The sequence below is a fragment of the Salvia miltiorrhiza genome, chromosome 2, assembly GCF_028751815.1.
Source record: "Salvia miltiorrhiza cultivar Shanhuang (shh) chromosome 2, IMPLAD_Smil_shh, whole genome shotgun sequence".
NCBI lineage: Eukaryota > Viridiplantae > Streptophyta > Magnoliopsida > Lamiales > Lamiaceae > Salvia > Salvia miltiorrhiza.
Window position 1 is genome coordinate 39379594 of NC_080388.1, and position 12754 is coordinate 39392347.

The 12754-nt window shown below is 40.2% G+C and overlaps 1 protein-coding gene across 1 annotated transcript; it reads right to left on the reverse strand.

The window, feature by feature from the left end:
- Positions 1-1591: 1591 nt before the first annotated feature.
- LOC131008435 (uncharacterized) lies at positions 1592-4134 on the reverse strand. Its single transcript, XM_057935316.1, has 3 exons — positions 1951-4134; positions 1799-1876; positions 1592-1735 (listed from the first exon to the last, which is right to left on the reverse strand). Exons 1-3 carry the CDS (start codon positions 4132-4134, stop codon positions 1592-1594), a joined length of 2406 nt encoding a protein of 801 aa, XP_057791299.1.
- Between the last annotated feature and the right edge of the window lie 8620 nt (positions 4135-12754).

Below are 12754 nucleotides of genomic sequence, written 5' to 3' on the forward strand. Positions count from 1 at the left end.
TAAAAACAATTAAAAGTCGTTAGTCATGGACGATGTGCTCACGCCCTCTTTTGTACGGGTGGTTCGTTAGGACCTTGCGTGTTTCTGATGCAGCATAGGCGATGTCGGGTCTGGTGCAGGTGTTGCTGCTCTAGTCAGTGGGTTATGGCTGCTGATGCAGCTTGTTCGACTTGGGGTGTGTTGGTCTGGTTCAGGTACGTGGGTGTTACCAGGTGGGGTTCCTGCGGTGGTTCTTTCGAGGGTGACGATGGTCCAGATGAGACCTTTTCCTTGGGTTTTCGTTTGTTTTTTGGCCCGAGACGAAATGGATTGCTTTGGGACGATGGTCAAGCCGGAGTTCTGATGGCAATCCTAGAGCCCAAAGTTTTTTTAGGCCCGTAACTTTGGTAGTTTTGCAAATATAGGACAATTTTTTTCGGGCTTGCAATTATAGGACAATATTTAAAAAATTAGACATTGGTAGGACAAATTGAGCCCGATCGAGCTAAATCACACACGTGACTTAATTTATGCGGGCCGATGCCTACGTGGCTGATAAGTAAGCTATCCAGTCAGCTTACTCCTTATAAGGCTTGAAACAACTCAGCAAAATGACTCATTTTCATTTCCCCAAATTATTATGAAGAATTTTAACTTAGTTTGAAAGTTTGTCTTCCACAGAGTAGCGATATTTCTTCCATGGCCAAGCCCCATTGTTTGAAACTCTAATCTCATGCATTAATATACAATAATCATTTTTCTTCCCTATCTTATAATCATAGACAACATCCCAAAGTGAGTAACTCAACTCACGACACATGATGGTGAGATATAAATATATTTTACAAAACTTTTGTCTGTATCCATCGAATGAATATATCATGACATTTATTTGAAATTTATCATGTCATTTTAAAATTAGACTTCTCCTTCTCATTCGATCTCATACAAGATTTATTCTATTTGAAACAGATACAAGTCGGAAAGGACGAGGACATGGAATAACTCAGAAAAAACAGTTTCTTAATTATACGCACACCACCTGTTCGATAGAAATCCAAAGTGAAGAAAACCAGCAAAATGAAGAATAGGCGAAATATTTCCTTTAGCAAGTAGTGTTCTTTTTTCCTTGTATTGTTCATGCTATTTGCAGCTTGTTGTAATGAAGATTTGCAATTCAGTTTATTTGGAGAGAATATCAAATATTTAGCAACTAAATTTTCTGTTGTAAATGCCATTTCTTGAGCAATATTTAAGGACAAGTCATCTTCAAAAATAAATAAAGGAGTAAATAATGTCTTAAGAGCAAACAAATACAAATCTACAAATTGAATCTAGAAATTCACTAAAAGGTATTAACGACTCTCCAATTCACCATTCTACATACAAACACAACTTCCCAAGTGAAAATTCACATGACTAACAAGATTTATCAACCAAATATTTCTTAACATGACTAAATCTTCAAAAATATGGTAAAAGTATGTACCAAAGTAATTACACCAAATGACTAAAAGTTGAATGACAAATCTTGGGCAAAATATAATATTGTTTAGTAGCAAAAAACTACACCAACAGAAACCAAAATATTTCATTCAAACTACACTTCATATCAGCACATCTTGTTGGACCTCTTGGAATTGAGATCAGCAAGGCGCACAAATTTCTTCTCACTGGCCACAATTTGTTCACCTTGTCTCTTGAACTTGTTATGATTGAGTTGTTCGTACATAGATGGACCGGGCCTTGATTGAACCTGAGACAATTGGGATGCTATTTATTCTTGTATAAACTGCTCTTCATGGTTATATTCTTCTACATTAGGATGTTGACTACTGATAGGTGGGAGCATTGAAGCATGGACTGATTGCTCTTCAGGGATATCACCATCAGGTACCTATCAATATAAAATGTATGAGTTGGAAATATGATTAACAAATGACTGGAAAATTAAAAAATGTTAAATATTACCTTGTTCTTATCACATGTCCTACAATTGTGGCCTTCAAATCCACATACATTGCACCTCACAGTTGTTTGCTTTCTTTTGAGCTTTGTGTGCTTCTTCAATTTCTCATCTTCTTTCTCATCTGGTCCCTTTCTTCTGGCTTTGTTTCCTTTCCCTTTGTCCATATGAGGAGGCAATGGTGGAATATACATAGTTTCTCCCCATAGTTGCTGACCATTTATTCCCTTTATTGTCTCAGAATATGTCTTCATGAAAGTGTGCACTGTGTAGCAGTCATGAACATAATCCTCTTTTTTTTTCTTCTGATGGTTGATTGCACATATAGCATGACTGCATGGTATGCCACTTAGCTGCCAATTTCTACAGCTACATGTCCAGTCATCTAACTCCACCACAAACTGCCCCCCCATCATGGCATCTGATCTCATAATTACTATTATCTCCCTTGATTGGAATGCACTCACCAGCTTTGGAAGCATGTTTTTCAAGGATTTTTTTTTTATTCTAGGGCATAATTTACCCTTCCACTTATGGGTCGCCAAATCTCTGTGTCTCTGAAATCTCACCATGATCCAAGACCTAATCCATTCTAGCATAGTGATAATGGGCATCTCTCTTGCCTCCAAGATAGTAGAGTAGAACACCTCACAGACATTGTTCAACAACATGTCACATTTGGAGTCCTCACAGAAATGAGACTTACTCCATTGATGTGGAGGCTTTGCATTCAACCAAGCCCATGCCGCCTCATTTAAGTGTTTTAACTCCGACATCCTAGCCTTCCACTCTTGTACTGTAGAAGCGTGTGCTGCTTTCATAAGAGCAGTTTTGAATCTCAGTCCTCTGAATCCTGCCAGCTGAAAATTGCCGTGAAGATGCCTTACACAAAATCTATGTTCAGAGTTTGGAAAGATTGCAGCCATTGCTTGTATAAGCCCCTTCTGCTTGTCAGACATGAATGTGTAATCACGATCTACATGAAGCTCTAAATCTTGTTTGAGAACCACCAAAAACCACTCCCAAAGCTCCCTTGACTCTCGATTCACTACAGCCCATGCAAGAGGGTAAATATTATTATTTCTGTCTACCCCAACGGCTGTGAGCATAATTCCCGGCACTGGACCCTTTAAATGACAACCATCAATCCCAATGATAGGCCTACACCCATTCTTGAATCCCTTCTTCACAGCATCAAGACAAATATAACATCTTTCAAACCTTGACTGCCCATTTTCATCTTCAACAGATCCTATAATGACAGTACTTCCGGGATTAGTCCGTCTTATTTCCTCAGCATAGTCCCATAGTTTCCCAAATTGTGCAGCAGGATCTCCCTCTAGCATCTTCAAAGCTAGCTTTTTAGCTCTGTAAGCTTGGTCTCTGGATATGTCTACATTAAGATCATCTATTGCATCTTGCCTAAAGACTTTTAACTTTCTATTGCGATCTGAAGCAAACCTCTTTATGAATTTCTTACATAACCACTTAGATTTCATATTTCTAACATGAAATGAATCATCACAGTCATGAGTTCTGTGGAATCTCCTAATCTGCCAACTCTCCTCGTCTTCTTGCTTTAGCAAACTTATTCTCCACTTACAATCAACATTATCACATTTTACATAACACCTAGTTGGAGCAGTTTTTGTACACTTGATAGTTCTCCTACTTCTAATGGCATAAGATTGGACTGCATCCCTAAATTCATCCTTTGAACTAAACAACATCCCAAGTTCAAATTCTGGTTCAAAGGTAACTTCTGGATTGAATACAGGAAAGCTTTTAACATCTTTTTGTTCACCATCAGAATCTTTGTGTTCATCAAAGTCATACATATCTACATGCACAACATCATCATCTTCTTCACTCTCCTCACCTTGTGAATCTGGTATTATAATGTCATGTACATCCTTTGACACATATGTACCATACAATGTGTCATCATTATCAGAATCTTCACCCATGCTATAATCAGAATCACATATCTCATCATAATCATCTTCACCACTACCGTGACTACTGTTAACCAAGGGAACATTATGATTCTCCCCATATTTTTCTTGAACATGAAAAACAACTTGCCTCATACCCAATGATGCTTCACAAAATTCCATCACTTCCTCATCAGTTTCTAACAACTTAAAAGTGTTGTTAACTATTATGTAAACCCTCACTTGTCCAGTCATCAATAACCACTCTACAATACTATTTTTAAGGGAGTTCAAATTAATTTGCTTAGCTACAATGTAGTCCAACACCAATTTCTTACCCCCAACATATTTTGCATTAGTGGACTGCACTAAAGTACCTCCATATTTAAACACAACTGATAAATAAACCCCCACAGGCTCTGCAACAAACCAAAGAAAAGAAATGAATAAACCTTACCGATTATACCTTAAATATTAAAGCCCCACCAACTAAACCCCAAATATTGAAGACATAGAAACCCGACATGCAGGACCACCATGAATAAAAAAATACACATTTGATGTCATACATTAAAGAACATTAGAATATACTATAACTTTTGTAACTTTATAAATAAAGACAAAAACCAACATCAAAACCCCACACCGAGTACCACCAACCATATATAAATACTCTTATCCAAAATTTAAGAAAACTCCACACTATTTCAATATACAGAATCCCAAATTTCAAGAAAACTTACTGTACATCGGTGGAGGTCTATTTAAGTTCCTCTCTTGCCGCACACGCATCACGATCGCGCGCTCTTCGCTGTCACCTCACATTAGAGTCGATTCTATCAGTTCTAAATAAGGTGGGAACGAAATTTTTTTTCAGACTAGGGTTCTTTGAAGAATAGAACAGGTTTTGATTCGAGGGTTTTTTTTCTCAAGACCAAGTGAATTTTAGTTTTACATCGCAGTAATACAAGTAATAATAGAAGAGTAATTTATAATTAAGCTGACTGGATAGCTTACTTGTCAGCCACGTAGGCATCGGCCCACATAAATTAAGTCACGTGTGTAATTTAGCTCGATCGGGCTCAATTTGTCCTACCAATGTCTAATTTTTTAAATATTGTCATATAATTGCTAGCCCGAAAAAAATTGTCCTATATTTGCAAAACTACCGAAGTTATGGGCCTAAAAAAACTTTGGGCTCGCAATCCTATTCCCCTCGAGCCATGGTACGTTGATTTTGGTCTTTCTTTTGTAGACAGACACTCCTTTTCCTTTTCGGGATTTTTTCCACTGGGTTTTTCCTAGAAAGGTTTTAACGAGCTCTGACCCTCAATTTACTTTCCTGTGTATTCGATGGGTTTTTAGGTTTTTTTCTTTTCGTTTCTCTTTAATAAAGTTCCTATTTCAGCAGTATAAAAATAATTTCAAATTCAATCTTATAATAGATGGATTGTTGTCATGTCCGTATTGAAAATTTTATAATTCCCTGTTCATCAGTTGCAATAATATATAATAACAACTCAATTGGCTAACTATAAAATGAAATCGATTCTCAAAACAAAAGAATTTCTCTAGCGTTTGCCAACTACATTGATAATGTTTTTAGTAACTAAACGTAAAAGCCCCGAGCTTTGTAGCTCAATGATATCCCTCCTCTTTGTAAGGATGGCCGATCAAAGTACTAATCTCGAATCCTCCTATTCTCTTGGATCAGATTTTCAATCTCGCAACTTATTACTCCATGTTTTATCATCCCCCACTTTTAATCTCATTATTTTATAATTATTTATTACAAAAATAAAAGAATATTACCCCCTCCTCCGCAAAAATTGAACACAAATTCTCCTGTGCACCAGGGTGCACGGTGCACCCGAGTGTACAATGCCATTTTAATATAGTGTTAGTGTCATTTCGCGACAATGTTATTTATATAACATGATAGTGTCATTTGTAAAACTAAAATAGTGTTAGTGTCATTTCAAAATAGTGTTAGTGTTAGTGTCATTTAATGTAAGTGTTAGTGTCATTTTGCACCCGGGTGCTGAGGGCTGTAAACGAGCCGAGCCGAGCCGAATACAAGCAGGCTCGAGCTCGGCTCGTTTAAATATTCAGGTGTTCGAGCTCGGCTCGAGCTCGATTCGAGCTTTTATCTTGATGATCGAGCTCGGCTCGTCACCCACTTACTAAGCTCGAGCTCGGTTCGAGTTCGGCTCGGGTGATACTCGATAATGTCGAATTCGAACTTGAGCTCGAGTTCGGCTCGTTAGATGTTCGTATATATGATGTTCAAGCTCGAATTTGTTATAAATTTAAGAAAATCTTCTTAATTAATATGTTATTCGAGTTCGAGTTCGACTCGTTTAAGGCTCGTGTACTAACTCGATTGAAGGCTCGACTGAAGGTTCGTGAACAGGCTCTCGAACATGTTCGTGAACAATCGAATCCGAACATGTTCGCAAGCTCAACGAGTCGAGCACTGTTAGGCTCGAGCTCGGCTCGATAAAAATTTCGAGCTCAAAATCAGGCTCGAGCTCGGCTCATTTATTATCGAATCGAGCTCCGAACGAGCTTTTTTCGAGCCGAATCTCGAATAGCTCGCGAGTAGCTCTGTTCATTTACAGCCCTACGGGTGCACACACTGCCTCAAAATTGAATGTGTTGGTGAGGGGACGAATTCTAACAAATAAATATCATATGTGTATAAAGTGGATAAATAGCTCCACAAAAGTTGAGTGGAAAGAAGGACTTATCAAAATTAATTGTTAAATAGTTGTTTTTTTAAAATATTAAATGTGAACAGTGTTTTAAATATAAGAGGTAGTTTTCAGAAAAAGAAACTATAATTTTTGTGAATGAACAAAAGTAATAACAAGACTACAATTTTTATGGATGAAGGGAATATTATATAATAAACTCTAATTAGTATTTATCACTAAAAATTATATATGCACGCTAACATTGAATTAATTAATCCTATAATCAAATACTAATTCAATCAAATATAAAAATAAATATAAATTTTAATTGAATGAGTGAATCTAATTAATGATCTTAACATTATACTAAAACATAATAAATTAAAATTGAAAAAAAAAAATAGAAACTGTATAACAAATTGAAAGTAAAATACACTAGGACACAGAATCTCATGTATTTTCCTTAACTAAAAAAAAGCTATTATGGAAAGGAAAATAAGGGGTGATCTTGAGTAGTATTGTACAATCGGATTGACCCGCATTGAGACCTTGACCCACATCTTAATCCAAACTCGCATTTTGACCCAAATTGTGTAAATGTCATTATTTGGTTATACAAATGACACTGCCTGCAATTGACACTATTATGTTATACAAATGACACTGCGTATAAATGACACTATAACATTGTAAATGATACCGTGTATAACTGATACTATTCAGAAATATAAATTACACTTCTTGTAATTGACACTGTAAAATTGTAAATGACACTATAATATTTTAAATGTCTCTATAAGATTGAAAATAACGTTATAACATTTAAAATGTTACAGTGTCATTTATATAACCGAATAGTGTCAATTATCAGCAGTGTCATTTGTATAATCGAATAATGTCATTTACACGATTTGGGTCAGAATGTAGGTTTGGATCAGGTAAACCTGATTGTACGGTACACCCGATTGTACCCAAGTTTTATGAAAAATAAATGCTAACAAGATCTTTCTTTCTCGAATAAAATAATATACTCGTGTCATGAGTTGCGAGGAGGTTTGGAGGGTGGTGAGGAGAAGGGGGCATGAGAGGACCGGAGCAGAATGCAATGTGGTGAATCAACAGGAGCAATAACTTTCTTAGGCAGCCGAAGACTTGGAGGAGTGGAGTTGGTCGATCCACTGGTGAGGTTAAACCTCTTTCGAGATCGGAGAAAGTGAGGTTTTATGAGAAACATTCACAGAGAGTCACCTTCTTCTTCAACAACATCCCCGAAGATTGCAGTTTTGATTTCTTGAGAAGGAAGTTTGGTGCCGTTCGTGCTCCGACTGACATTTTCTGCCCCAATAAGAGAGATAAAAAAGGGAAGCCTTTCGGCTTTGTCCGATTCGAAGGTGTCGAGGATACCGAAGGTTTGCTTGAACAGTTGAATCAACTTTGGATTGGAAGCTACAAAATTAGGGTTTTTAAACCAAAGTTTGAGAGGGTGGTGAGGGATGAAGAAAAAAAGGGGTTCGACGCCAAAAGAGACACTGGAAAAAAATCGGACTGCTCCCATTTTTTGGATTCTGCAAAGAAGAAACCGGGAGTTTCCTTTAAAGAAGTTCTTACTGGAGTCTTTGAAGGAGAACCTTGCACAAGAGAAAAGCTGCAATTCAAAACTTCGGAGGAGGATACAAAGTGGCTTGAAGGAGCATTCATAGGTTTTTATCAAAGATGAATTCTCCTGGGATGAAATCAAAGAAGAAATCAACAGCGAATGTGCCGGGAAACTGAAAGTTTCGACGATGAGAGGAAGTTTGGTGCTCATCCGAAGTATTTGCGAACTGCCAACAGAAGAAGTTCTCACGGAGTTGGATGAATGGAGTGGCTTCTGGCTCCTTTGGAAGAGGAAATGGAACTTCGTGGATGTGCACCAGCAGCGAGCTATTTGGACGAGATGGATTGGGATCCCGCTTCATGCATGGAACTCTCGTTTCTTTGATTCGGTGACGGCAAACTTTGGGCGGGTTTTGAAAATTCATGAACTGATGAAAGAAAGAGAGAAATTGGACGAAGCTTTGATTCAGATCTCTACGGGTCTCAAATCCATTGATCAAGTTTTGGAGTGCTGCATTGATGGAGCTAGTTTCACACTTCGTATTGAAGAAATTCAGGATAACCCAGTCTCGTCCTTGTTCGGAGAACCGGATTTTGATGAGTCGGAATCGGAATCGGATTCAGGATGGTCGGCCAGAGCGGAGTCCATGGATCCAGCTATCGCTACCATCGGAATGATGGACGACATCGGCGTGGGAGATGGAGACATTTCGGTTCTCCAAGAATTGAACTCTTCGATTCCTTCGCAAGACGTTTCGGTTCTCCAAGAATTGAACTCTTCGATTCCTTCGCAACAAACCGTTGCAGACACGTCAGTAGAGGTTACCAATCATGAGGAGACAACGTTGGGAGGCTCGAGATTGCTTTTGAATGTGGCTGCTGCCGAAGGTTTGGGCCAGGCTTCTTGTAGGGCCGAGCAGGTGGATCGCCCCGTAACTCATAAAACTCATTCTTTTAAGGGAGAGCTCTTATGGGCCGAAACATCAAAGGACCAAGACAAAAGCCCAAGTGGAAACTTATTGGAGTACCCTTGTGGGCCTATCGAAAACTTTAGTGAGGAATCTCTTTCCTTGCCCACGGTTCCTGCTGTAAGAGAAGAGGAACCCATTCTTCTAGAAGGGGGAAATGACGATCTGGAAGATAACAGAGAGAGATTCGACGTGAATGATCTTGTAGAAGAAAACAACCATTCTGAGGAAGTGGCTAGGACCGAAAAGGATGATTCTACGGGCTCCAAATCAGGGGAGGCGAGGCTGCCTTCCAACAACAAAAGGGCTGATTCCCGATACACAAAAGGAAAAAAAGGTAAAGGGAAAAATAAGAATAGAGTGAGGGAGAAGGAGAATTGGGGGAGGTTCATCTCTGAAATAGAACCAGTAAATGGGAGAGGGGAGGAGGCCGCAGGGGAGGAAGACGCTGGGGAGAGTCAAAAAGGGATGCTTTCGACAGAGGAGGGGGGAATTTCAGGCCAGAAAATCTGGGACTTTGGGAAGAAGTTAGGGCTTTCAAGTCAGATTGAAGAAGAGGTGATTGTTCGCCAAATTCGAGATGCAAGGTAACTTTCTTTCCTTCAATAATGCTGGGAGTCAGATGAATTGTCCATGAATTTACTGTCATACAACATTAGGGGCTTGGGGAGCATTACGAAACAGCGAGATGTTACTGAACTTGTGAGAGGGCAGAAGATTGACATTTGTTGTTTACAAGAGACAAAAATGGAGACTTTCAGTGATGTTTTTTGTAATTCTTGGTGGGGGTTTAATAACACAGATAAGGCAATCAGGAACTCAGAGGGGAGAGCTGGGGGAATTGCGTGTTTATGGAATAGGGAGGTGTTCGAAGCATCTAGTACTTGGGATTTACCGGGGGCCGTGGTTGGGATGCAATTGGTTCTATTGTTGAACAGAATGCGGATAGAAGTGTGTGTATTTTGGGGGACTTTAATGCAGCCAGGAGAAGAGAAGAGAGGGTGGGCAGCGGGGAGAAGTTTTGGAGCGTCGGATGCGAGGTTCTTCGAGGAATTTATTAGGGGGAACGACCTGAAGGAAATTCAAACACAAGGTCGAAAGTACACTTGGTACAAACCCAATGGCAAATGCAAGAGCAAGATCGACCGTTTCCTTATTAACGAAACTTGGATGCTAACTTGGGAAGAAAGTTCTGCACGCGGTCTTCAAGCGTTCGATCTCGGATCACTGTCCGATTGTTCTCACTACTAGAACTGAGGATTGGGGACCAAGACCTTTTAGGTTCCTAAATGCTTGGACGAATCACCCGGAGTTTGAGGAGGTTGTCAAGAAAGTGTGGACGGGGACTGACTGTCATGGATGGAGCTTTTTCGTGGTTAAGGAGAAATTGAAGAAACTTCGCGAGGCTTTAAAAGTGTGGAATCGCACATCCTTTGGTGAGATTGATTCTAAAATCCATGAATTAAAGAAGGAGTTACAACAGAAAGATGAGCTTGACGAGCAGAGTTGTTTAGGTGAAGTGGATGTTATCAGGAGAAATGAGCTCCAAGTTGTCCTTTCTCTTCAGCTGAAGCATAAGCAGATGACTTTACAACAGAAGGCTAAACTGAAATGGCTTAAGGAGGGAGATGTTAATTCTGGTTTCTTCCATAAGGCGATTAAAGGGAGGCGGTTGAAGAATGACATTGGCGGACTGCTCTTTGATAACTCATGGATCTCCAAATCGGAAGAGGTAAAAGCCAGGGTGAGAAATCATTTTGAAACCTTTTTTCAAGCGGAAAGATCGACAGATGCCTGTTATCCCCATGGACTTCATGAGAAGGAAAATCTCTGATGAGGAGAGACATTGGCTGATTAGAGATTTCGAACCTGAAGAAGTTAAAGAAGCGGTCTGGAGCTGCTCTGGCGATAAGAGCCCAGGACCTGATGGCTTTAACTTTTCATTCTGGAGATCGGCTTGGCATTTGGTTAAGGAGGATATCCTCCAGGTCTTGAAGGACTTCCACGCGAACGGTAAAATTCCTAAAGGAGGTAATGCTTCCTTCATCGTTTTATTACCGAAGAAAGAAGGGGCTGGTTCGTTGAACGAATTTCGCCCAATCTCGCTCATTACCAGCTTGTATAAAATCATTGCCAAGATCTTGGCGGGGAGACTGAAGAAGGTGATGGGGTCGATCATATCAAATAATCAAAGCGCTTTCGTTAAAGGCCGATTCATTCTCGATGGGGCGGTCATTCTGAATGAAGCTGTTGTTGAGGCAAAAAAGAAGCGACGGAGCCGGATCTTCTTTAAGATCGACTTTGCCAAAGCTTTCGATTCAGTACAATGGGACTTCTTGGATACTTTACTTGACAGAATGAACTTCGATGGGATTTGGAGAAAATGGATTCAAGGGTGTCTACAGTCAGCCACGGCAAATGTCCTAGTTAACGGGTCTTCAACGGGAGATTTCAAAATGGAGAGAGGTTTGAGGCAGGGCGACCCGATGTCTCCCTTCTTGTTCCTCATTGTCGCGGAAGGGTTGAATGCGCTCGTTGAGAGAGCAGTGGAAAGACAGTTATTGTTTCCAGTTAAGATTGGTAAGGATGAAGTGCCGATTACACATCTCCAGTACGCGGATGACACCATCTTTATTTTGGAGGCTGATGAGCGTAATGTGGAATCACTGAAAAGTCTGTTGCTTCTCTTTCATTTTGTCTCGGGTCTTGCTGTCAACTTCGAGAAGAGCAGCCTGGTGACGGTGGGAGTGAATGTGTCAGTCGAGAGGACATGGGCTTCGTTTCTCCATTGCAAGATTGGTTCCTTCCCTTGTCTTTACTTGGGAACCAAAATCGGAGGTCGAAGCAATGGTGTTAGCGAGTGGAAGTTCTTGGTGGATAAAGTCTCAAACAAAATTGCAAGCTGGAAAAAAAGACCTCTCTCTTTGGCAGGGCGGATCACTCTTGTTAAAGCGGTGCTTCAATCGATTCCGGTCTATCAACTGGCCTACGCTTTCATTCCCAAGACTGTGATCAAGAATCTCAATTCCTTGTTCTCCAGATTTCTGTGGGGTGGAGGCTCTCAGTCGGGAAGCATCACCTGGTTTAAATGGAGCTCTTTGTGTTCTAATAAGAAAATTGGAGGTCTTGGGTTTCGGGATGTGGAATGGTTTAATCATGTTCTGTTAATTAAATGGCTTTGGAGATTTTTGGTGGAAGGGGGAGCATTGTGGGCGAGAGTGATCAAATCTATTTATGGGGAGCTTGTCTGGGGCGAAGAGGGGGAATGCTCGGTGGTGGGAAGAAGTGGGCAGTTGGGGTGGTGGGCGAAAATTGTGGAGAAAGGGGGAGGAAGGGACGATAGATGGTTCGTTGATAACCTTCAACACCGTCTCGGGGATGGGATGAGTACAATGTTCTGGGAGGACGTGTGGGCTGTTAACAAACCTCTCAAGTTCGTGTTCCCGAGATTGTATAACTTGTGTTCGAATAAGAAAGGCCTGGTCGGAGAGAGTGGGTTTTGGGAAGGAGAAGAGTGGGTGTGGTCGGTGAATTGGAGGAGGGATTTGAGGGAAAGGGAGACAGGACAAGTGGAGGAACTTTTGAGACTTGTTGCTGCTTTTGTCCCTTCTACAG

Bases quoted from the DNA above. Each gene is read 5' to 3' on its own strand.
- LOC131008435 (XM_057935316.1), bottom strand. From the start codon at position 4,134: ATGACTGGACAAGTGAGGGTTTACATAATAGTTAACAACACTTTTAAG. The intron at 1,877-1,950 runs GTAATATTTAAC...TTATATTGATAG, and splicing joins GGACATGTGATAAGAACAAG to GTACCTGATGGTGATATCCC. The intron at 1,736-1,798 runs GTAGAAGAATAT...CAATTGTCTCAG, and splicing joins TCAGTAGTCAACATCCTAAT to GTTCAATCAAGGCCCGGTCC.